Below are 24272 nucleotides of genomic sequence, written 5' to 3' on the forward strand. Positions count from 1 at the left end.
GAGAAAGATTAAAATTTAACCAAGTAAATTACATGCTGCAAATTTAGTTAATTTTAATAGCACCTTGGTTTTTCCTGCAAACTTGGAGATCAGAGTTAAACACTTCTCTTGAGGACATACTCCCTCCTTTCTGGGCTACAAAAGGATGATTCTTTGCCCTTAGCCAGACATGTTCTGGATCTTTCCATGAAATTACATGCTTAAAAAAACCCCTCTTTTCAGAGGAAATTTAAGCAGCAGTCCATCCTTCCATTCAAAATACTGCCACAGGTCAAGTGCAGATGTGTCTCCCCATCAGACATATTTTAAATCAGTAACTCATTCATGAATGCTCCTGCACTGTATTTAGGACAGCTAGATTTATGCAAAAGGAGAAAAACAAATCCAGGTACCCCAAGCCACATAAAGGTTCCAATTCAACTACTGAATTACTGGCTATAGGTAAGGATTGTATGTAACTATTACTAATTGATCTTTCTATCACTTTGCATGGAGCGTAATTTGTAAGACACCTTTTCAGACCATCTACCAGATGAAATATAACAAGAAGAAGAGGTAACACAATGTCATCTTCATAGAGCTCACTGGGGTTTAGGTATGATCTACCTACCAACTTGCTCACTCTCACTGAAGCTTTTTTATATATATCCTTAAAATAAATCTTCATGGACCTGAAAATCCTCATTAAGCAGTACAAGTACCTTCACATTTTAAGAAACGTCTATGCAGGAGCTTAGAAGAATGCAACTTCTAAAACACCTGAAGTAGGAGTTTGGAAGCAGCTCAATATTCCAGCCCTTGTTCAGCTTTAGCTCTTTGTTTCTTCTGCAAAAACTAATGCTTCTTTCCTCCCTCAGTGTCACATAGCTTAAACAGGTGGGGAAAGCTTCTAGCAGGGTGGAAAACATTTTTAACAGATTCACTGTGTTAAACTAAGTTTGCCAACTACATTTGTTTTTCAGCAAAACATAGCCATGTTTTTAATATAGAGTAAATTTTAAAACCTCAGCCTAACACAGGGATTGAGTATTTCAAGTACAAAACTATTTAAACTCTGTAAAGCAAAACCTTGCCTATCTGTAAAAAAATACATTGAATCAAAACCCACATTGAATGTGCTTTCATACACCAAAGTTATACCACAAAGACCATAAACACCCAAACCGTAAAACCTTAAAAAAAAAAAAAAAAATCACAGTAAGGTTAAATATAAAGAGAAATCTAAATAACTATGTTAAGGACACACATAATTAAGAAACCAGAGCAACCTTAATTCTACCCTCAAGAGCAACTCTGTGGACTTAAAAAGAACAAAAATTTCTTTAAAACTTCACTTAATCTGAGACTGCAGCCACCAACGTGCTCTCTTACAGTGACACAGCCCTTTCACAATAAAGGAACATTAACAGCAGTGATACTAATTTCCTTCCAAGGAAATAAATCATATCCTCCGGTAGTGAATCTTCCTCCTACCACAGTGCTAGGGTATTGCAGCAGCAGAGCTATTTAACCGAGGTAAAACAGACAGCAGAGCCTTCTGCCAACAAGAACTACTGCCATTTACATTCTGCCTAGCTGCAATGGCTGGCAAAGGGTGCACATGGCTGAAGGAAACTGTGCCCATGCTCAATGTATTATTGTTCTGTGCTTCAGTTTTCAGATTTCAAAGTAGGCAGCTCAAAGCTGCATAACTTGAATATCATCTTATAGAAAAATCACACGTTATATACTAGTTGTGGTTTTTTTAAAGTAGGAACAACTACATTAGAAAAACACCATAGGATAATCTACTTGAGTGTCAAGGACAAAGAATAAGATAGATACTTCCTCCAAATGTTGACAAAACAACAACTTAAATAATGTATACTTTGGAAAAGCAATCATAGTATATTTAAATAATCTATACAATACAATGTTGAGTTAATGCTTTATAAAACTAAAATAAATTTCAAGTGATTGCCCTGGAAATCTCAAGAGACAAGACTGTCCTGAGACCAACTACTCTTGCTGCTGTTGCTCTAGCTGGGTGAGCTCTAATCTGACACCCAAAAGTGAAAATCCTGTTTAAGAATAAGACATACATGAGGATAAACATTGTGGCACAGCTCTCTACATCAGCAGCTAACCTAAAGGACTGGTACCAAAACTAACAAGAGCTGTACAAGTGCTTGGGATTTGATACAGACATTTAAAACCCATCAGCCCTTTACTTACAGCATGCTTTTCATAAAGACTCAGAAATTAGCCCTCAGTTTCCTTCTTCATCTTCTATGATGACTGTTCAATTCAACACTCTCACATTCTTGTCTATCTGCATTCAACTAATCACTGAATTTTGGGACAGATTTTCAGCTAACCGTCTCAATTAACGAGCAGTTAGTATCGCTCAATTAATGACAACCACACTGTGTCAACATACACCAGATGAGTATATGGCTCTGTCAAACAGTGCAACCTCCTCTATAAAACAGAGAAAGGGATTCACCAAGTGGAAAAGTAATTCAGCAATTTCTTGTTTAAATAAAGTAGACAGCATACAGTCCGTTTACCATTGGGGGACATTTTGTAAAGAATTTGCATCAAGCATTTACATGTTTTAAAACATTCCTTTATTTCAAATATAAGAAAGTTTGAATACATGAGAAGAAATTCAAAAACATATCAGACAATAGCAAGTTTTCTTCAGCTTCTCTACCTTCTCCCAAACTCTCCAGGATACCTTGGATCTGTCATTTACAACACATTTGAAACACAGTGATGCTATCTTTCTTTGTTACAGCTTAGTCCTCAATGTAAAAGCCTACAGGGTTTGTTCACATTTAGTTTCTTCAGAATCATTTCTTCCTTTCTCTCCACTGACAGAAGAGCTCCAGAGGCCCTGAGATTCTAAAACATCTTCACATGTGCTTGAGTAATGACTTAAAGCTGTCATGAGTCCAGCCTTTCTTGAGCCCTTTCACAGGCAGTTTGAATGTAAACTAAAAGGGAGTCCAGAAGCAAACCTTCTTCCTTTCCACTACAGCAAACATAGCAAGAACAAGTAAGTGAACAAAAGTGCTCTGTGGAATTGGAAGTGAAAAGTATTAGTCTGCTTGTGTTACGTATTTCTGGCCTTTCATACACTGATGGGATTACTTATGGACTGTAGACAGCAGAAACTAAGTCAGATTTTGCAAGCACGACCGTATTGTATCACTAAGTGTGTATTACTTTCACAGCTGTGTTAAGGTTTCTTTTTCCCCCAATACATTGTTCTCAAACTTCCAAGCTGCTTTCTGAATTGCAGCAAATGTCTATTGCAGCAAATGTCTATTCTTACAGAGAGACAGATGCCCCATTTGCAGAGTGAAGTGAGTTAATTTTCAGAATACATCTGGGGTTTTTTGGAAATATTTATATTTTCTTTCAATATAAAATGGGTAAGAGACTTCTACAAAATCATTCTTTGATAAACTAGAAGCTGGAAGAGCAATTTCTTTTCCATATATGGTATTATCATATTGCTAGTAAAAATCCAACTTCCAATGAATAGGAAGTTTTTTATTTGTACAGTTTGGTGGTTCTTGGGAAGGATCAGTAATTTTATATAACCTTCATAACATAAAAGCAACAGCTTTTTAAATTAATTCTGCAATCCAGAAAAAATGAAACTTTAATTAAAACATTCTTGGCACTGAACGTAAAAGAAAAAATACTTTCTGGCCTCTTTCACTCAGGGCTGTACAGCCACTAGTTCAGGAGTTCACATTTAAACTCTGGTAGTGTACAAAACACAGGTTAAGAGAACTCCTTCCTTCAGGCAGAAGCAACCCAAAGGAGAATGTAAAAAGAAGGATGCTATTGTCTTGGTTTGAGTTCTTTCCAGAAAAAAAATAATAAACTTCTCAGACACTTCCTCTTGAACTAAGCATAGGCCAATATGTAGCACTTCCATTTTACTTTGGTTTAAGATCTCTGAGAGAAGAAAAATATTCTCACTGTTTGGCCAGTGTTTCTGCAATACAAATCCAACACCTTACCTAGAAAACCTATGGCATGCACAGAACCACCGGTCTTGGCAGTTTCATACCATCAGGAAGAGGCCAGTATGTTTTTAAACCCTTAACATTCCAATAAGGTTCAATTTTTTTTACTCAACCATCAGAAAGTTCACCTGCAACATCTGATCATCATCCAAATCAACTTGATTTTTTTTTTAATGCAGAAATAATAAAAGCATCACAAAAATATTTTTCCAGGTAGAAGATGTTGCTCCCTTCAAATGCCCTTTCCTTTGAAAACAAAACTGTATTTTCCTGGATCAAGGGTAAACTTGAATTTTAGCTAAAAAGGAAGGAAATGAGAAAAACCTTAAGAGCAGAACCCTGACACAATATACAATACTAACACTTCTTTTTTAAATACAACATGTAAATTGCATTTCATGTAGATCAAGTCCAGTTTTACTACAGAGGAGAGTTGTGAAAGGGTTAAACACTCAAGAACTTGCAACAAGTGATCTTTATAATCCAAAATAGACTCTCATCCCAACTGCTGCATCTCACAGACTAGGTGTGTTTTGATTTTTGGTACCCAAGAGAACTACATATAAATAGAAAAGAGACTTGTCTCCTAGACATCACTACATTTATTTCAACTTGGAAGACCTAAACACCAGTGACAGTGAATCAGATTATCTTATTTAACACTTCCTCAGAAAAGGAGTAAAGCAGACTCAAATGTGCTGAAGAAAGTGATGAAGAACTTTGAGTTACATAAGCTTATTTTCAGGTTGAAATACCGCAACAATGATGGGTGATTTAGGGAAGAATCTTCTGCAATTAAGATCGTTGTTGCCTGTGCTGGTGGTTTAAAGGGACAACATCCATCAGATCTTTCACATAGAGTGATGGCAGCCATGTGCAAAACACCACATCATTGACAAATTCATACTTTTCAGAGCTCAAAAAGCACCATGAATTCTGTATCAGGATTGCTTGGCCACAATCACTCCGCTTCAATACAGATATTTCCGATAAAATCTTGGTTGTTTTATTCAAATTCTCCAAATGCAAGTTTTCTAGCAAATAAAGCATCAAGATATTTTAAAGAGACTAAATTTAAAATGCACAATTCACATGAAAATACCAATGCTGCCCTTGTTTCTGTATGTTTGCAGGCACATGGTAATGACACATACTGATATTTTTCATTGAAAAGTTAGATGTTATATGAAAGATGCATCCTGCTTCTCCCTTTGTGTGTAAATTGAACAAATGTGTTTTTCTTGGAGCCATGACCCACAGAAAAAGCCAACCAAAACGAAACAGGATGACTAATGCATTGGTTCTGTTTTCCATCTAACCAACTTAAAAATATGCACTCATTACACATTACACTTCTTTGCAATATACTGCTCTGGGCAAGGCAAAGTTATTCTTAACAGTAAGTGCATTGCCACTGTCACTGACAAAACTCAAAATATTTTGTTTCATCTGAAGGGATCACAACATTAAACAAGTATGAAAACACATCTGTAAATTGATGGGATTATAAAATCTGTGACTCATTATTCCTGTAAAAAATTAAAAATGCATTATTTGAGTCAAAGAAAGCTAAATTCATAAGTGAAGACGCTGCAAGCAAGCAAAAATACAGAACAGCGACTACATCAGGCACATACATTACAAAGATGCTGTGTGAGGAGCCACAAAGTTGCGGTCAGATCTGGTATCTAGTTTGTACAGTCCAAAGAACCCCACCATCTCACTTTAAAATGCAATTACACAAGACATGAACAAAGCTTGGACTTCAGTCCTTTCACCTCTGTTTGGTTTTAACACAGACAATTCTCAGCTATCCAAAAGGCACAGCCTAGCAGCAGATTCAAGCCCACATTTCCTATCCTTTATGTTGTAGAGGTGCTACTATGCAATATAAATATTGCAATAACAGTCAGGGGAATGAACCCTCTTGTAAGATGCAGCACATTAAACACAGAGCCAAGCTACTTATGCCCCATGATAAGATGTTTTAATTGTGTAAAGGCAATTCCCACCAACCATTAAAAGTCTGTCCCCAATATACATGGGGATGACTACTGTGAAAAACTGTGGTTTTGAAATAAGTTAGATGTTCTTAAAGAAGCTTTATTAAAACATTAGGGGATATAGAACCAAAACTGAAATTTATACTAAACTGCACAGATCATCCCAATCAAGATTTTTTGGTTTTTTAGTTGCTAGGTCATGTAATGAAAACCAAGTCCTGTTAGGTGCCTGAATAGATGAACAGTGGCCAGGGATTACAGTGAAGGGAAGAGAAGGAGAATCAAGAGATAAGAACTGAATTTTCAGTGAAATCTCAGTTTTATCTTTCATATCTACCCCTTGCATTAGACGTACATCAGCAGCCAAAAATCCCAGTCAAAGAGGATTCAGACACACATCTTCCATTTCAGCTAATCCCAAAGCTCTGTTTAAACAATATACACTCCTGGGGGGGGGGAGGGCAGTCTCAGCTTTCATGTTTCATCTTGCTTTTCTTCATCTATTAAATGACAGGATCATGCTCCTAACAAATCCCAAACAATTTTTTCCTGAATATTTTTTTAAATATATTGTATCAGTCCAATGGACAGTGTCAGAGTGGCATTTTACCAATACTATAATAATTTGCAGAAATTAACATTAGTCATATCTTAGCATCACATCTGCAACTGAAGATTACTCTGTTTGAACTTTTTATTCTGTGTTTCTTCAAGCATAGAATAAATCCATGTTTTCTTTTGATTGTCTTTAAAAATGACAGCGTGGTTTATTGCAAGCAAGTCAGCCAGTTTTCCTAACACAAAACAATTATTGTATTTTTAAAAATATATCAGAATTTAACATTTGGCTTTACAATTTTATGTCTAAGGAGAATTTATTAGAAAGTTTATTTTTCTGTTTGCATATCATTTTTCCCTTGTAACAGACAACATATCACAGAGGAAGATAGGCATCTGAATATGCAGCAACTCAGCATACAGCTTCATATTTTCTAGACAAAAATAACCTTTCCACCTGAAAGTGCCTCTGCATGTATTATTACCAAGTCAAACACAAAGTTGTATACGTTTTAAAAGAAACCTGAACTACAAACTTTGTCTCAAAATGAGCAGAACTCATTTTAGTGTAATTCATATTCCTAATTTTAGTAAAAAACTAAATTACTGTATTCAGAATTACATATGTTTATATTCATAAGGGATAAAAATATCTTGTTAGGCTACAGTTATATTAATACACTACTTCTATTTTTATTACAAAATAAACACTTCCAGAATAAACACATAACTGAAATCTAGAGTAGCCGAAAACAATAAATCTGCCCACAATGTAAGTCAACATCTCAATGAAATCTAGATCAGATCTGAGTAGTCAAAGTTGGTGTGACATTTAGGGCACACTATTTTCCAGTAAGTAATCATTCCTGAATGTTTAGTCACTACAGGATAAGTGACCATTTTTTTTGTTTATTTGTTTAAATAAAGCCAGTCTATTTATAAGTACCATTACTTGAATACATTGTTAAGGAAATAAATAACAACATTTTTGTGCGTGATACTGTAGCTTCATCTCTATTTTACAGCAAAAGGGGAGACAAGCTAAAAAGAAGCAGTGGCAACAAAACTTAACAGTCACACACACACACAAAAATCATTAAGGATTTACCTAACATCAGTAGCAAGTACCAAAGGCTAATGATAAAGAGACTCCAGTTTCTAGCTAATCCACACACCCTCGAAGGGTTTGTATTCTGGAAAAGTGCCAGCATTAAGAGCATTCATAACTGGGTTTATAAAGTCTGATCAGATATTCAGTATCAACTAGGTTTTAAAAGCTGTTTTGAGGGGCATATGGTTTTTTTCCAACTCATCCACAAAACTTTGGGGCTTTTCCCCCCCCTTATTGTTGCTATTTTTAACATACCTTCTTAGACAAGCTTATTCAAGTGACCGGAAAACAAGCCCAGAGAATTTAAAATTTATCTTCGACTGCCTCTCTCAGGCTTTTTTTTTAATCATATAATTTTAAAAAAAAGTTCCAAGTTCAGAGAAATGGGGTTGGCTCTCCTTCTCTAAAGCTGCTCTTTGCATCAGCAGTACCTTTAGGCAACACAACAGCTTTTCCCACCAAAGCAAAATTGGAGAAAAAAAGCCAGTTGTCTAGTTTCTTTTCAAGTACACTTCTGTTCTTCTGTAAGCCAACAGTATCACAGGTTTCTGTACTGCTGAGCTGAGCCCTAATTAAACATAACAAAAAAATTAGTTGCCTGTTTTGAATCTCCTTTTGGCAAGTACAACAGTGCAATGTTAATAAAAAAGTAAATTTATTAAGGCAGAATACCTCATCCAAGGCAGAATAATTAAGAGACATACTGTGCTGTCAGCTAAAGTGCGAGATCCTCCAAGCCTTAATCCTTATTTCATAAGAAATACTCAGTTATGTAAAGATACCAAGAAAGTACTACAACATAAATCAGATCAAATTTTTTCTTAAAACAAACTCAATATTTATTTATATCAGTTATACAAACAGCAAAGGATTTAAAATGTATACTAAGCATTTTACAGATAAATAATAAAACAAGGTTCTGTGCTAAACAGCTCACAATTTAGGTTACAAAAAAAGATGTCTTAGAGAGTCAAACACACATCGTGTTCTGAAGAGCTCACAGTTTGTGTCATGGGGGAAAGGAATAGACAAGCAAACTGAAAATTAAAAGAACACTACTTGATTTCTGGCAGTCACTACCCACCTCTGCCTTTGGGCAACATGAGATAAGACAATTTTTTAGTTAGGCAGCAGAGGAAGATTTTAATACAAGAGTCATTTCAGGATCCCGTGAAAGGAACTCAATACAGGGAAGATGTAGTTCATTGTTCTTTCTAGCACAAGCAAATAAAAACAGCAGGTAAGAGACAGCTAGCAAAGGGCAAGATAACAAGACACGGAGGTTTGGGAATTTATACAGTCCTGGGTTACCTCCTTAAATTCTAGTTTTTCTGGATTAGATGGTATTCAGGATGGGTACCAACCTCCCAAGGTTCAAAACTGGCAAACCTTTTGGGTGTACTTTAAACTACGAAGGAAAGAGGGAGATGGGAAGCTGTTATGTAACTCAAATGATCCATCATGTGGTTCCGACATACAAAGTAAGGCAGGAGATGGAGTTCTGAAACAAAAGATGAAGAATAAGAACAGTATTAACAAAAAGCATCTATACACAAAAGCAGGGAGAATGGAAAACAAGCAAGAATTAGAAGTCGTTAAAGTATAATGTAAGGCCATGGGCAAAAAAAAAAAAAAAAAATCAAAGACCTCTTTGCTGCGCTTTCAAGAAGGGCATGAAAACATATCATGCATCTTCTCACACCAAAACTAATTTATATGTTTTTTAGATGACATTTAAGGTCTACCTCCTAACAGCTGTAAACCAGCAACCCGCCAAGAGCTCAATGACACCAATCTTCTAAAGCAAATGACTGCTTACAGCTTCACGTTCTATACCAAGTTAGACCTCGCCAGTTTGGGGAAGGAGACATTAAATCCAAAAATACATATCCCTACAAAACTTTACATCTGTAAAATAGGAAAATCTGCCAGCTGAACAAGCACACTAAACATTTTCTAAAACCTATTGGTTTTGTGACAATACTGTACCCTAAACTCAAGTCACAGTTTGCAACATTACTGTGAATTAGGTAAAAAGCATTAATTCTACTGATAGTCAGAATCTAGTATTGAATAGTTCAAGATCACTCAGAAATCAGGCTGTAAAATTCCTGATCTCATTCAGTCTGCCTTGTCCATGTCATGTCCTCCAGTTAAATGACCAAATCTTAGTTTGTGTGTATAAAGTCTAGTAAGTGGTATTTATTCATCAAATTATATCATATACCATTATGAAGCATATCTCTGCCTTACATTCTAGATAAATAAATTTTTGTTTTGCAAGAGACAAGTGTTTAAAGTACCAAATACAAAGAACAGGATCAGGAAGTCCAGGTCTCTATTCCTTTGACCACAGATTAGATTCAGGAACAGAGACAGTAAGATATCTTCTCACAGATCACAATCTTCATTCACTCAGGATGCCAAAAGTGTGCTGCCAAGTAGGTCATGCACATTTTTATGTACTCTTCATTGCCTATCTTAGTAAGGCACAAAATAGTCCAAATTTATCTTCAGAGTTAAAAATCCTTCAACAAGATTTATACCCCTCAGCAACTGCTCACAGCTGGACACGGACCCAAACAAATACAGCACTTTTTAGAAAAGCTTTCTTTACACATTTCTACTCGCCATATTTCCTGCTCTTAATATATCTTAATTATTCCTTCTGCTAAAGAATTAGAATAGCTTTCAGAGGAGTTTTTTTTTTTTTATCCTGTGACAGAACAATCCAACTCCCACTTTAAATTGCAATATGGACACAAGCATAACCTGTAAACTTAGGTTTACAGCCTAACTGCAGCCATATGTTGCTCCAGAAGTAAAATATCACACATTTCTCAAAATCTTAAGTAACATAGTTAATGTCTGCGATGTCCAAATGTATAAAAGCAAAAAATGCTGCTCATGCTTCCCAATGGCAGAAGAGGAACACAACCAGAGCCTCTCACAGTCCCTGGATCTCTGAATACACAATATAATATTGTTTTCTTCAATTTTGTTGTGTTAGAAGAGAATATAGATCCTCCTCACAAACTTAAGCAAAACGTGAATTTTTGCACAAAGGCAGTTTTTTGACTAATCGTCACAAGAGGAAAATGCCCCACAAGTTTTATGAACTTGAGTTTAGATGTACAAATAATACATTTACCAACCTCCTCTGTCCCTACCATCTAACAAGCATTCCATGAAAATACAAATGCACAACCCCTGCAGCACCATTAGCTTTCAAAACATGAAGACACAAGATGATGCAGAGTAAGGTCTGTGTTGCAGCAAGATAGACTGAATCATGCAAAAGGTCTTTTCATCTCTGGACTATGAAATATGCGTAAAATAATGAGAAAAACTTTTGTGAGATTCAAAAGACAGAAAAGCAATTAAGTTATGTAGCAGCCCATTGAAAAGTCTTTTTAACACTTAGATAACAGACAAAAAAGTAAGCACCACATATGAAGGCTCCTCTTCTACTAATATGTTATTCCCCTGTAACAGCACTACCAGAAAGTGCAACACAGGCATATAGCTCAATCCCATCCTTTGTGAAGAGATTCCATTACAAGTAGTAATCATTATTGAACCTTTTAGCCCAGATGTAATTTCTTACACGTTACAACAAGTTTCACATGCATTGTGAATTTCAGCCAAGGTTGATGAAGTTCAATAACTTGGCTAACCAACCATGTGTACTACTCATTACAGAAGTAATAAATAGATTCATCAAAATGGACATGAAAAAGCAGTACGAACATCTGACACCATTTTCAGCTTACTCAATAAGAAAAATAAATTACAGAAGTCCAAGAGGACCTTTTAATATTTACAGTATGTAACAAGTAGACATTTGGAGCCTTATGTAAAGCAGAGTAATATTAGTATTCCACAATATTAAGCCTGAGTTAAAACAAGAGTGATGGCACTCATGGAAAACTCAATCACTATGACCTACCATAAGTTTCCAGAATACAGCACTGCAAATTTAAGAGAACCCTCTTCTAATTAACATTATTCAGTGTTTGAAAATAACAGCTTTTAATAGTTTTTTTAATTGTTCAAATTACTTCAAGTACTAATCCCTGACTGACAGCTACTAACATCCCACAACAAAATGAGTTAAAAGTTCCACCCCACAGGCACACTCCCCTCCATAAACTGTGCTTTTCTACATCTATTACCCAGATAATATACTCTGGCTAAAAATACACTTCCTCCAAAACCCAGGTTCTTCTGGAAAAGCACTGTACTCCCATTCCCCAAAAACACTGGTACAACAAAATTCATGCATGTTACAAAGTTTTGGACTTCCATGAAGAAAATGCCTGAAAAAAATTAGCAAAGAGTAGGTTTGTTTCTTAATGTGTGTTTAAGTAAGAAGCAAACAACAAAACTTTTGTGGCTTGAAATGTTGACACCATGTTGATGGTGTTGACACCAACATTTTTATGGTAGGACTACTCATGTGGTTTAAAATAATCCATGCCAAGTTTGGTCCATGGCACATGGATCACAGGACTCCAAAAAATTCAGCCTCAAATTTTTCAGCATTACTTTTCCCGTGAATTCTTCATTAAGCAATTTTTCCTCAAGAGAGTAAGTCTGTTGAAGCCAGAGTAACAACATGAAAAGAAAATACATAGCTGCATATACAATACCAAACTGTATTAGGCTGAAGGATGATTATTTTCTCCCCTCACCCTCCCCACCCACATTTTAAAAGGGCTTAAAACCAAACCTTCATTGCCACCGTTTTGCTGGCAAAGGATGGAAAGAAAACAATCCCTCAACAACACAACTGTGCTGGCAGAAGACCCTGCTGTAAAAGTTACATCTGCAAAACAATATTTTTATTGGGTAACTTATTTTTCTCATGAGAGGTTATTTTCTTCTACCAGGGCAAAGCATGCACACACTGGCTGCACCCAGGCCAGTCTGTTTTTCTGTGCTCCTTGTAATACTGAAACTATGGAACCTAGAATTCACAGAAAAATTAAAATATACATCAAGGAACAACTCTTTCATGCTTTTAAAAGCCCAGTAAATACAGAAGTATCCCATGAAAACAATCCCAGGACAGCTAGGACTTGGCCAAGAAAAATAACCTAAGGTATTGCTGATCTTTCTGTCTGCCTCACAATAAGCTTTCAGCCCAAACCTCCATAAATAATATCCAGATCTCCACATGTGAAACACTTCCAGCATGAAACAATACAACCGTGCAAAGGTTGTAATAGTTTGTTCACCACAAGTTATACTGGTTTAGAGAGAACATAAGATGCATCTCCTTCGCAAAACTCTACTATTTCACTTCTCTCTGTACCATCAAGCTACAACAGAATGACATACAGAAATTTTTCTTAATGAAAACAGGCAGAAGTTTCAACTTATTAATCCACAGGAATTCATGCATTTTTGAACACTTAATTTTGAGTCAGACAAACTCTTTCCACTCAACTGGGGAAAAGATCTAGATAGTAGGAAAAGACCATTCCAGAAGCATTATCACAAGCTTGCTCCCTCATGTCACATCCCTTTTTTCTGCTCTCATAAGAAAAAGGGATGCAAATAATAGACAATTACTGGAAAGAAAACACCTTGCTGTTTATTCATCACAATAAAACATACAGAAAAGAAGTTTACACTTAGAAATCTTTGAGAAAAGTTAACATATGAGTAGAATTGAGAAGAATAACAATACAGACCAAAACCAGACTGATGTATTTTCTTTTAAAGATTATTTTTTCCAAAACAATCCAACAAAAACAGGCTGATTTTTTTCAAGGCTGACAAAATTCAGGTGTTACAGCACAAGAAAAATTCCAAAACCATATAAGAAATCATGAAGTGAATCTGAAACAGCGAACTATCCTGAGTAGTTCCTCTGCAGAAGTGCCAGCTGTATAACCTTTAAATACTATTTCATCTGGAAACAGACAAGAGAAATTAGAAAATAAACTTCATGCTTTCAAAGAAAAATGTGCACATTTTTCAAGGAAAATTTGCAATCTAGCTCAAAAATAGAGCTGAACAATTCCTTACTGACAGATTCAGACAAACATCTGTGGGCTTAGACCACCAAACTCCATGCAATACAGTGAAAGACAATGAACATATTTAAGACAGTCAGACTAATACTATTAAAATGAGAGTTCTCAATGGTATTTGTAAGGGTCTGTTTTATTCCTCCCATATGATCCAAGTTTGACTTAAATGAGACCATTCACTGGTCTAATTAGGATTCAGCAAATGTTACCTTCTTTGTGAAGGCCGATAAAGCCAGGCTCAGTAAAAATACTATGTCGCCCACAAATAATCTCAGTAACTTCTGCAACTAGAATGGTTCCCCATATTCACAAAATTCTCTTCTCTGCAGGTACAGAGCAGTCAATTTTTAATTTCTTAAGGAGTAAAGGTGTTATTTTGCATCATACTTTTCTGGTCTCACCATTGCCAATAGACTTAGGGCATAGTGGTAGAAGCTAGTCAGCATCTATTAGAGACCTGAAATGGTCTTCATGAGAAATTTAGATAAGCTTTAAAAGTTTGATTTTGCTCCTCTTATAAGTAGTAGCTTAAATAGACATTACTCAACTAGCTATTACTCAACTAGCATAAGAAATACAAGAAAGGTTAACCACACCTGCCTCCATCAAGGCTCTGAAGGTAGATTCTGCTTTTTAACTACCAGAAAGATTCAGAACAATACTAATATAGGAAGTGGTCGAACACTACTACACAACATACAGAAACAATAGCTCAGAAATCAGGAATTCAGAAATTCTGAAGCTATGCAATATGTCACTCCCCAGTAAAACAAGTTTTCATTACCTTTCGCCAGTATGAAGCACAAAAGCACACAGTCACAGCACAGCAGTCTGGCCGTGTGTCTTGTATAGTTTATGTACAAGTTTACTTATTTTTTATACTCCTTTGATAAACAGAAAAAAGTAAAAAGCTACTGAAAACCCTTTTTTAATACAATAAAATGATGACAGAAAAACAAATATCTTGGGATCTTTCTGAATTAATGTAAGCACTGTACGCTTACTGAAAAGAGAGATTCGTAGCTTTCCAATAATTTAAAGTCCCATTTCCACCCTGACAGTATCAGATCTTAGATGCTGTTGGTCTTGAAATTAACACAGTTAATCCCACATACCAGACAACTTAAACTTTACTGTTTTTTTTCCAGTAAAGGAGACAGAAAAGTTTCTAGTATTTTGGGGTCAGAATGATTTAAGAGGGGTAGCCATTCTACATTGCTCACAGAGGTAAAGTGTTCATATAATGTCCGATACGAAAGAGATTTCTGAATTAGATGCAGGTGATACAGTGAAAGGCACATGATAAATTGCAGAGCTACGTAATTTGTATTTATCACAAAAACACCACCATGTGTGAACAAAATCTAATCATCTACGTGGTACCACGATGATTAATACTAAGTAAATTATCATGTTACCCATTGTCAAAATGTTACCTTCTACAGTTTCACAATGTTCAGTTATGTTTGTGGACATATACAAACCCACACTGCAATTAACTATGACATTTGATATTGGGAATACAGCTCATTAAATATACAATCCATTTCAAAAGCCGCATAGGCTCTATTCTCATAGTGGAGCTCAAAACAGAGTTTTAGGTCTAAGTGTCTTCCCCTGATTTCATACACCTGATCCTCAAGTATTGGCTACATTTATTTAAGGGGATGGAAATCAGTCACTGGTGTAGCATAAATAAATTTTAAAAGAAAGAAAGAAAGAATATAGCTGCTAGCTGTATTTTAGTAGTTAAGAGAATAAAAATAGGAAAAATTGTGTTGCATCTCTTTGGTTTGTAAAAACATGTTTTAATAAAACATGTCATCTTCTGCTAAAATTTAGTAATCATTTTTAGTTGTAACTTAATCAGACTCTTAGAGTTTAAAAACCTAAGTGGCATGCTACAATCTAACTTCCACAAGTTTTGCAGTAACCATTCTTTTTTTACTACCTCTGTCAAGCCAGCTTTCCACACTTAAAACATAATACACCAATAGAAGTCATCAGGAGAAAAAAAGCTATGAGAGGAATAAACGAGAAAAACTTCTGTTTATCATTTTGAAATTAAAGGGCCAGTTATTCAAAACAACTTTTTAAATCATAAAGCAGATGTTTAATGGCAATAAATTATAAGCATGTTTCCCAACCTTTGCATCAGTATGACAAAAGTTGCTAATACTGAAGTTCTGTACAAGAAATAAAAGAAATACGAAAACTTCTCACACCAAAAGTATATGCAGGCCAAAAGCTCACTGGAGCAGTGACTCCTCTTCTAAGCACTGATTAATAGTACCTAATATACAACTTTTCTCCTGGCTAAAGCCTCTTCATTGCATAGCAATAGAAGTGATAGAAAAAAAGAGAAATCCATTTAACCAAGCATTAACCAACAATTTTGAAGAAATAATCTAAAACATTTCCACAGTTATAAAATTAGATGCTTTACTCTGGTAAAACGTAATCAAGAAAAGCAATATAGCAAGCCACATTATGACTGAAGCTTCTGGATTTTCATCAACATTTGAAAAAAATTAAGCTGCTCAAAGCCAAAAGTGGTTTTAATTTTCTTGAGATAATTTGTGCTTGTTCCGGGCATCCCTTTCAAAAGCAATTAACAGATTTCTTTTGACCTTCATATAGCAGAAAATTCAGAATTGCAGTTTGAGCTTTGGTTTGGTTGTGATTATCAATACAGTTTTGTGATAAAATCTTGGAAAAGCATGAAGAAAAACACTACTTTGTGGAATCTGCCTGACTGCACAGACCATACAGATTCTGCCCTTCTGTAATATACTGCAATATTACTTACATTTTGCTACTCATGCATACTCTGGCAGTCACAATAGGTTAGATACAACTGCACACCTGATACAGAAAACAGGACACATTGTAGTTTCAAGGTCATATAGCTATATGAATCTTAAAAACAGGTAGTAATATTTATACAAGTCATAGAAAATCTCATTAGCTACACAATTGTATTCCTGATATTAAAACCAGGTAATATTATTTTTTTTAAAATGTGATTTGAGGAGAATGCTTACATAGGCAGTTGAAAATACCACATCTCTTTATAAAGTTAAACCTAGATGAACAGCTGACATGGTTTTTAAAATTTCGAATTCTAGCCCTAATAATTAAGAACACAAACAACAACATTACAGAAGCATTTACTAAAACCAGGAAAAAGCACCAGGTCGCTTTTGTTTAGTATTTTCAAAGATCAACACAGCCCTCTAGTGGAAAAATTGTAAAGTGTGACTTTAGAAGCTCACTAGGGCAGTATTTTCTCTGTAACGTAAGTAATGTTGAGAACTTTAAAACAGAAAAACAATGCACACACAAGATTACACACTATCTTCAATTCCTCACAGTGGAGTAGGTCTCACTGACTTTAAGAGAACAAACTGACAATTTACACTACTCGTGTTTAGATGTACATAGAATGGTAAGTTTTTAAAGATTAAACTGTTCAGTACATCTGTCTTACTTCTTTTTACTACATCAGCTTTACTGTGACCAAAAGTTACTGTGACTTCTAATGTGATACTCTGACTAAAATTTTGATTGAGTTTAAAAAAATAGATGAGAAAAAAAATTGAAAGAATAGTTGGACTGCACTGTCAGAAAAAAAAGCTTCCAAAATAAAAAAAATAAGAAAAAATTTTACTAATAACTCTTGATCTGCTATGATCTCTTTATATTGTAGAAACAGAATAATTCATTAACCTTTTCCAAGTTACTAATGAAAACTAACGAAGTGTTCATTAATCTAATTTTTTTAGTACATTTTTTCCCCCCACACTTTTCACAGCAATTGTAAGAACTAAGTTAAGAAAGTGGGTATGTAATCTAGGAAATCTTACAGTCCATATTTGTAATCAGTAATTAAGAGAACCACCACAGGGCAGACAGTTTCCCCATTTTACAGACATGTTAAGAGAAGTTAATGGCAATGAAGTAACATTTGAGAAGCCAGTACCTGTGGTACAACTAAAACTCTACCACTGTTGAAGTCATCCAAAGTATTCCCTCAGTAATTAAGGAAGCATCTCTATTTTTCAGAAGTTGAGGAGACTTTTCAGCTATAAGAAAAAGAAATAAAATATTCCTGGCAAGCTACACTGAATTCCCTGCATTAGATTCACAACTGAATTAATTAATATATCATTCCATCTTTGTTGATCTATTTTTAACTTTGCTATCTTTAACTGGTATATATGGATGAATAAAAACCTTCTACGTTCATCCATCTTTCAAGGGATTCTCAGCATTTTCCAAACTTTATCTTGAGCATCCAGCAATGCAGTAATTGAAAACGCATTTTTCTGCATTTTGATACACTGCAGTTTATCAACTTACATGTTGATCTTTGTTCTACACATCTTGAAATGAAAAATTTCTCAACAAATGTACAGATGTCAAAATTAGTTTCAATGGTATATTTGAAACTAACTTTGATAACAGTGAAAGGGTTGAGTGATTATTTTTTTCTTACATTAAGTACAAATGCTCAAACAAGTAATACATTCTTTTTCAATCACTTTCTACTTAAGGGACAGCAGTATTTCCTTGGAAATATTTACACTTACCTCTTAAAGAAAGCAGTGTTCTAAAAACACAGTAATTGTTTACTCCTCAAAATACTCAGGGAGGTAAATATTAACTCCAAAATACACAGAGAGTTTAAAATAAATATCTACAACACAAAGTGGAGCACCGCACTGAAATCCTAAAATAACTGGAGAATAAGTTCCAAAACTGGTAAGACTCCACTTGAGCTAGCTAATTAGTATTTCTACATGGAGTCCCAAAGAACTGCACAGACATATTAAAGCTTACAGGGATCTCTACATTACAATGTAGATGACACCAACACATTCAAAGCAGTTTTGCCAAGAGTAACAAAGCACAGTTAAGAGTTAAGATAAGACTGATATATTTTAAAGACTCGGACAACAGAGTTTCAAGAAAACTTCAAATTCTGCCAATTATGTCCAAATTAATTGGACAAGAACACTATTAGCCAACCCCAAAGGAGGAGTGTTCCCTTCACACAACACCAAGCAGTTTGAACCTTTGTTTTCTCCATCAGACAGGTAAATCAGAAGTCACAACCAGTCTAAACCCAGCTCAGATTATATCCTCTCTAAGAAGCCCTTAAAGCTAGGAAAAAAGAACACAGATTACATAAAACCCTAGAACTGCTTTCTCCTTAACCCATGCTCCATGGCAATTGGTAAGTAGTATCAGACACAAAGACTAGGACTACAGCAATTCTAAATGCAACATGGTTTTGCAAGAGCTTTGAGTTATACAGGCCATAACACCACCTTAACCATATATTTCCTACGTCACCTTCATAGTTTTGGACTCCTTATGTCCTAACCTCATATAGCAGCAGCACAAGCCCAATGCTCCCACTCTTGGTGTGCTTCTAACCAGGGGTGATAGCCTGCCCTCACGTACTAATAGAAATCAAGAAAGTATACACGTGTGTGCATATATGCCACAAACAAAGGTGCTCTGGTACAAAGACATGCTCACTTACTTGTGATCAATCTAGATTATAAAGTAAGGGAGAAACGGGAGAAAGAAAATCTCGACAAAAGCATCGTACATCTTGGATTAATCTTTTGTCATATATGAAATACTTTCAGCTAATTCAGCAAGTCTGAACAGTAGCTCTTCTGGTGAAGGCAAATCATCTGAGTCCCAGTAATTCTTAAATGTTCTGAGGCTGCACAGTTGCACACAAAGCAAATTCTACTGCTGGATGTGATGTAAAGACATGCTGTACCAAGAATCTGGAATGTAAACCTCACTAGAAAACACTAATTCCTCACTGAAACAGATAACTACAACACTTGCTGCCCTAACTGCAATACCAATCTGTAGGAGCATATCATGCAATGACAGCAGGACATGTGCTGTTAATGCCTAAATTGCAAGCCACAGTAAAGCTCTAAATTCTTCATCTGACTCCTGTGGGATAACACTCCCTTAAATAATTAAGGGATAACGATCGAGAGAATTCAGAGTGGTAAGTCCTGCTATTAACCCATTTTCCAGAACATCTCCACGGTTTTCCAGTGTCCTCATAAATGCATTTAAGTCAAGATCCTGCACTAAAAAAAGACAACAAATAATTTGCATGAAGATCCTTTCAATACTGATGTAATCCCACCATAAGGAAAAATGCAAACCACAAAAGGGAACAAAACATTAACAGTTATCTAGGATTTAGGTAGATCCCTCATTTACCAAAAAAGTTCAAATCTAACATCAAACCACACCTGTGTTTTAATATTTATGGCTCCTCCAAACTTAAGCCAAAGAAAAAGACAGATCCTGTGCAGGTTGCTGAGTGAAACTTCAAACAGCCTAGCAAATTAAGTTGGAGAAGAAATCTTGTCTTCTGAGAAGAAAGGCAAAGCCCCTAAGCACCAAAGCTTCATTATAAAACTGAAACAAAAGCAGCTAATTAGAATCTCTCAAATACTCACTCGCTATAGAAGTAATACTATCTAACAGATACCTAAACAAGCTCAGTGTCTAAGGATTTATGAACCTGCTAGAAAATACAACTAACAGGGATTTCAGAAGGTCATAAACATATTTCTTTTGCCATAAAGGAACACTGAATATGACACTCCGACACAAGTTCATCATCAAGTTGACTTGAAAATACCTTCAGAGATAAAAATTTCACAGCCTCCTTGGAAAATCTTTACCTAAATTTACTTGCTGCCATTAGAAAGCTTTTCTGAATATCTGAACTCCCCTGCAGCCATACAAACCTTACTCCTTGTCCTAGCCACCAAGATCATACGAAGAAACTTTCCTTCCCCTGCACAGCCATCCTTTTTATATTTACATAATGTAAAATGCCTCTGTCAATATTTTTCTAGACAAAAATCAATTGTTTCAGAACTTCATGTCTTTCCTATAGCTTTCCTCTAAGCTCCAAATTCTCCAATTTTTTAAAAAGCAGTACACAAACCCGAACACTTTTCTAACTGAAGGTTTTATATAGAAATAATGCAAACCAAATTTGAATACCAAATGTACACAGATATCTAAACAACAAAGCAGCCTGTAAGATAAAGATTGCCATATTACCTTATCTGCAGTGTGAACCTACCTATTCCTGAATTTGCTCCTGTGATTATAACCACTTTCCCACTCAAGTCACGACCCTGGAGTATTTCCATTGCAGTACTGTTTCCGTCATATTTTTGTCTTGTAGTAGGTTTTACTGGATTATCTTCAACTGTAAAGGCCAGTCTTGGGTCAAGGTAGGTAGTCCTTTTGTTTATGTGGCTGCAAAAGAACACAAGATTTCAACTGCTTGGACCCTTCTGTACCCTGCATTTAGATTTTAAATGTATTTCAACTACTGTTGTGTACAATTCCAGTGGATTATTGAAATTCCCAAAACTATTTTTTTTTTCAGTTTTGTTAAAATGATTCCAATAATTGGAAAAATGTTTGATAAAAATGGTAGTGACAGCATCCATTAATAACTGTGCTCACACACTTCACAACACCATTCTGAACTTCATGCGAACCCCTGACACAGAAAGCAGAATTCTGTCAAGGGAAAAATCTCATTATATTAGGGAAGATCATGTTCTCATAGGAGGTCTATAAAAGGGGCCTACACTACTCCCTCGAAACAATATACCGATGAGAAATGTAGCTCAGTACTTTTTTCTCAAACAACTGAAAACAAATAGCTTCACATCAGCTCAGCAAATGGCACAATTTGGGTCAGGCTCACCTTTCTAAAACCGAGTTTTAGCTTTCTTCACACAATTATCACAGAGACACTAGGCAACAACTTTCAGTCTTCAGCCCTTAATTATAGGATGGATAGGCTACACTTACTATTCTGGCCTGTGAATATTTGTCATTCTGCCAAGTCCCTTTAAGGTAACTGCCCCATTTTGACCCTGTCATTGAAAAGACACAAAAGGAAATGTTCCCAGAAATCTTCTGGCTTCTGTGAACTTCCTCCTCCCTCACCTTTCCAGAAATCTTTGCTAGCTCAATCCCTGTCCTCTTTTCTTTCTGTGCTTTACATTGCAAGTGAGTCAGAGCTGCAATTTCAGTTTCATCTTGCATGTTTAAAGCACTACTGCAATGTTAGCTATCAGCCATGAAGTTCTGAATATGTTTTCAAGTTGTGTGTACAGAGTTTATCCAAACAGGTATACAAACAAAATGAGCCTACATAAACATTGCCTGAGGGTCAGGTCACATTTTGAGATGTGGATATTCAAGCCACTTCAATCTGCCACCCAAGCTAGTATTTCTGGGCACATGGAAGAATTCAGAAAACCACAAATGGGTGTTTAGACACTGCTACAACTGTATCTGTATATGGATTCTGAAATTGTACTTATTAATTTGTCTTGCCAGCTGATATTGTCACAGTACCATAACTCAGAAAGGCTACCCAACTTGAAACACAGTTGTCCTACTTGTCCATATTCTACATTTTGACATACTTACTCTACAAAATAGACTTGTCCGTTTTCATCAGTCTCCTGCTCCCATCCATATGGCAGACCTAGGAAACACATAAAACATGATCATTTTTCAGGCATCAGAGTACACTCAGATTTGACATTTAAGTGATTTCTCAGACAGACGTGGCAAAATTCTGCATTATTTCTGTAGGTAATGCAGCTACCTGCTGCATTTGAGTATTGGAACTTGAAAGAAGGATTGATTCCCTAATCACATGCAATTGCTCTCTAATAAAAGTACAATATACAGGAGATCTGGTACAACTGTAATGACTAGCATATTAAGTATAAAGATAATCTAAAAATTCGTTATAAAGATTATTTCATGTTATAACACAAACCGGCAAAATGCAATTATGCTTCCTAGTACATACACATTTCTGCACTGCACACAGTTTAGTATCCCTGATAAATATCAAAAACACTGAATTAAATGTAGGAAAAGTTACATGTAACACATACGAAAAGTTGGAAGATCAGAACCCTCAAGTGGGTATGGGATACATTAAATCAAACCTAAATGATTCTATGAAGTTAGAAGGACAGATAAAAGAACAAATGTGACAAATCTTTACAAAATAAATTCATATATAAAAGACCCTATGGAAGTACTTAACAGATAGCATTCCCAGTATTTCTAATCCTGACTGAAAAGTATTCAATTATAATTCAACCAGCTCAAAATCTACTGAAAACATTCCAGTTACAGTCACATTACCAATGCCAAAAGAAATGTGGCTTGCCAACAGTACAATACAACCCCTAGGTACGCCATATAGAAGCTTCCAGGAAAATCTAATTTAAAGCACTGATCCAAGATCCTTAAGAAGTCATATACCTTTGGAAGTGTCCTGCAACATGGGCTGTCTTCTGTTATGGAACAAACATTCAATTGGCTTAGGGAAAACAAGTAAAATGAAAACTAAAGGGACTACTTTCTGTGTCAGGGATATTCTTTGAAGAATATAATCCAACTATAAATAATATCTGATGGACACCAGGCTATCAGAACCCAAGCAGAGAATTCCAGACTTTGACTATATGCTTTACAAGCCACAGTAAAACAATTCCTTTATCCTGGAATTAGTACTTCAGCTTTATGGAGCAAAAGAAAGCCATAAAACTGCAAAATAATCGCTCTACGCAGACACAGCTACACAAGTAAAACCCCACTGAAACCACCTGTTATTTTGCAAACTCAGTTTGCCTAGGTGACTCGTGTCAACTAGAAGATCAAAATGAGATCTAGTTCCTGCACAAACTCCAACTGACATTTGTAACGTAATTTCAGTTCATTACAACAGCTTAACACAAACCTCCTGCAACACGTTTTCTCTTCCCAGACTTAGGATGTTCCCACTGTGTTTTTTCTTCGAGGTGACTGTAGGGAAAGAAAAGCTTAAGATTAAAAAAATAGCCTAAGAATTTTTCCAATGTAATCCAAGATTTTTGTTTTCGTACAGATAAGTTTATCCAAAGACCTTGACTAGCAGACTGATTAATATGGGTAATAATGGTATCACATCTCTTCTAATTCAGAGATTTTATTCACTTAAATCCCTGTAACAAAACTAATATACTCTATCATAAGGCTTTCTGCTCTACAAACCAATAAGCAAAGTGATGTGCACATGAAAAAGGTCTTAAGATACCCAAAGTGCTGAAATCAGGCTGGATATTAAAATCTTCCATTAAATATTTTAAAATAATAACCAGGTTTTTAGATCGAGTCAGGCAGATATTACTTCAAAGAGTGTCCAAAATGACAGCTCCCCAAGTATGAAATAAAGACTGATGGCATTACTGAACAACATACACAAATAATCACTAAACTACAGATCTAGCACCACCAGCAATTTGCACTTAACTTTTCCTTCTTATAATAACCACGCAGTTAGCCCACAGTGACAGCATATTGTATTATAAGAATCACAGCTGGCGGTCTGAGACTAAATAAGTACATATGTGTGACCTACAGTAACACTTGAACTTCAGGACGC

At 35.6% G+C, this 24272-nt stretch overlaps 1 protein-coding gene across 2 annotated transcripts in view; it reads right to left on the bottom strand.

Annotated features, from left to right (window-relative positions):
• WWOX (WW domain containing oxidoreductase) overlaps positions 1 to 24272 on the bottom strand; it is a 530750-nt gene that overhangs the window by 504771 nt on the left and 1707 nt on the right. For both annotated transcript variants that reach the window (XM_074839171.1, XM_074839172.1), the window contains exons 2-4: positions 23589 to 23653; positions 22256 to 22313; positions 20883 to 21061 (exon numbers count right to left, since the gene is read on the bottom strand). In XM_074839171.1, coding sequence (XP_074695272.1) covers positions 20883 to 21061; positions 22256 to 22313; positions 23589 to 23653 — 302 coding nt within the window. The remainder of the gene's footprint in view (positions 1 to 20882; positions 21062 to 22255; positions 22314 to 23588; positions 23654 to 24272) is intronic.

This window comes from Strix aluco, chromosome 14, assembly GCF_031877795.1.
Source record: "Strix aluco isolate bStrAlu1 chromosome 14, bStrAlu1.hap1, whole genome shotgun sequence".
Taxonomy (NCBI): domain Eukaryota; kingdom Metazoa; phylum Chordata; class Aves; order Strigiformes; family Strigidae; genus Strix; species Strix aluco.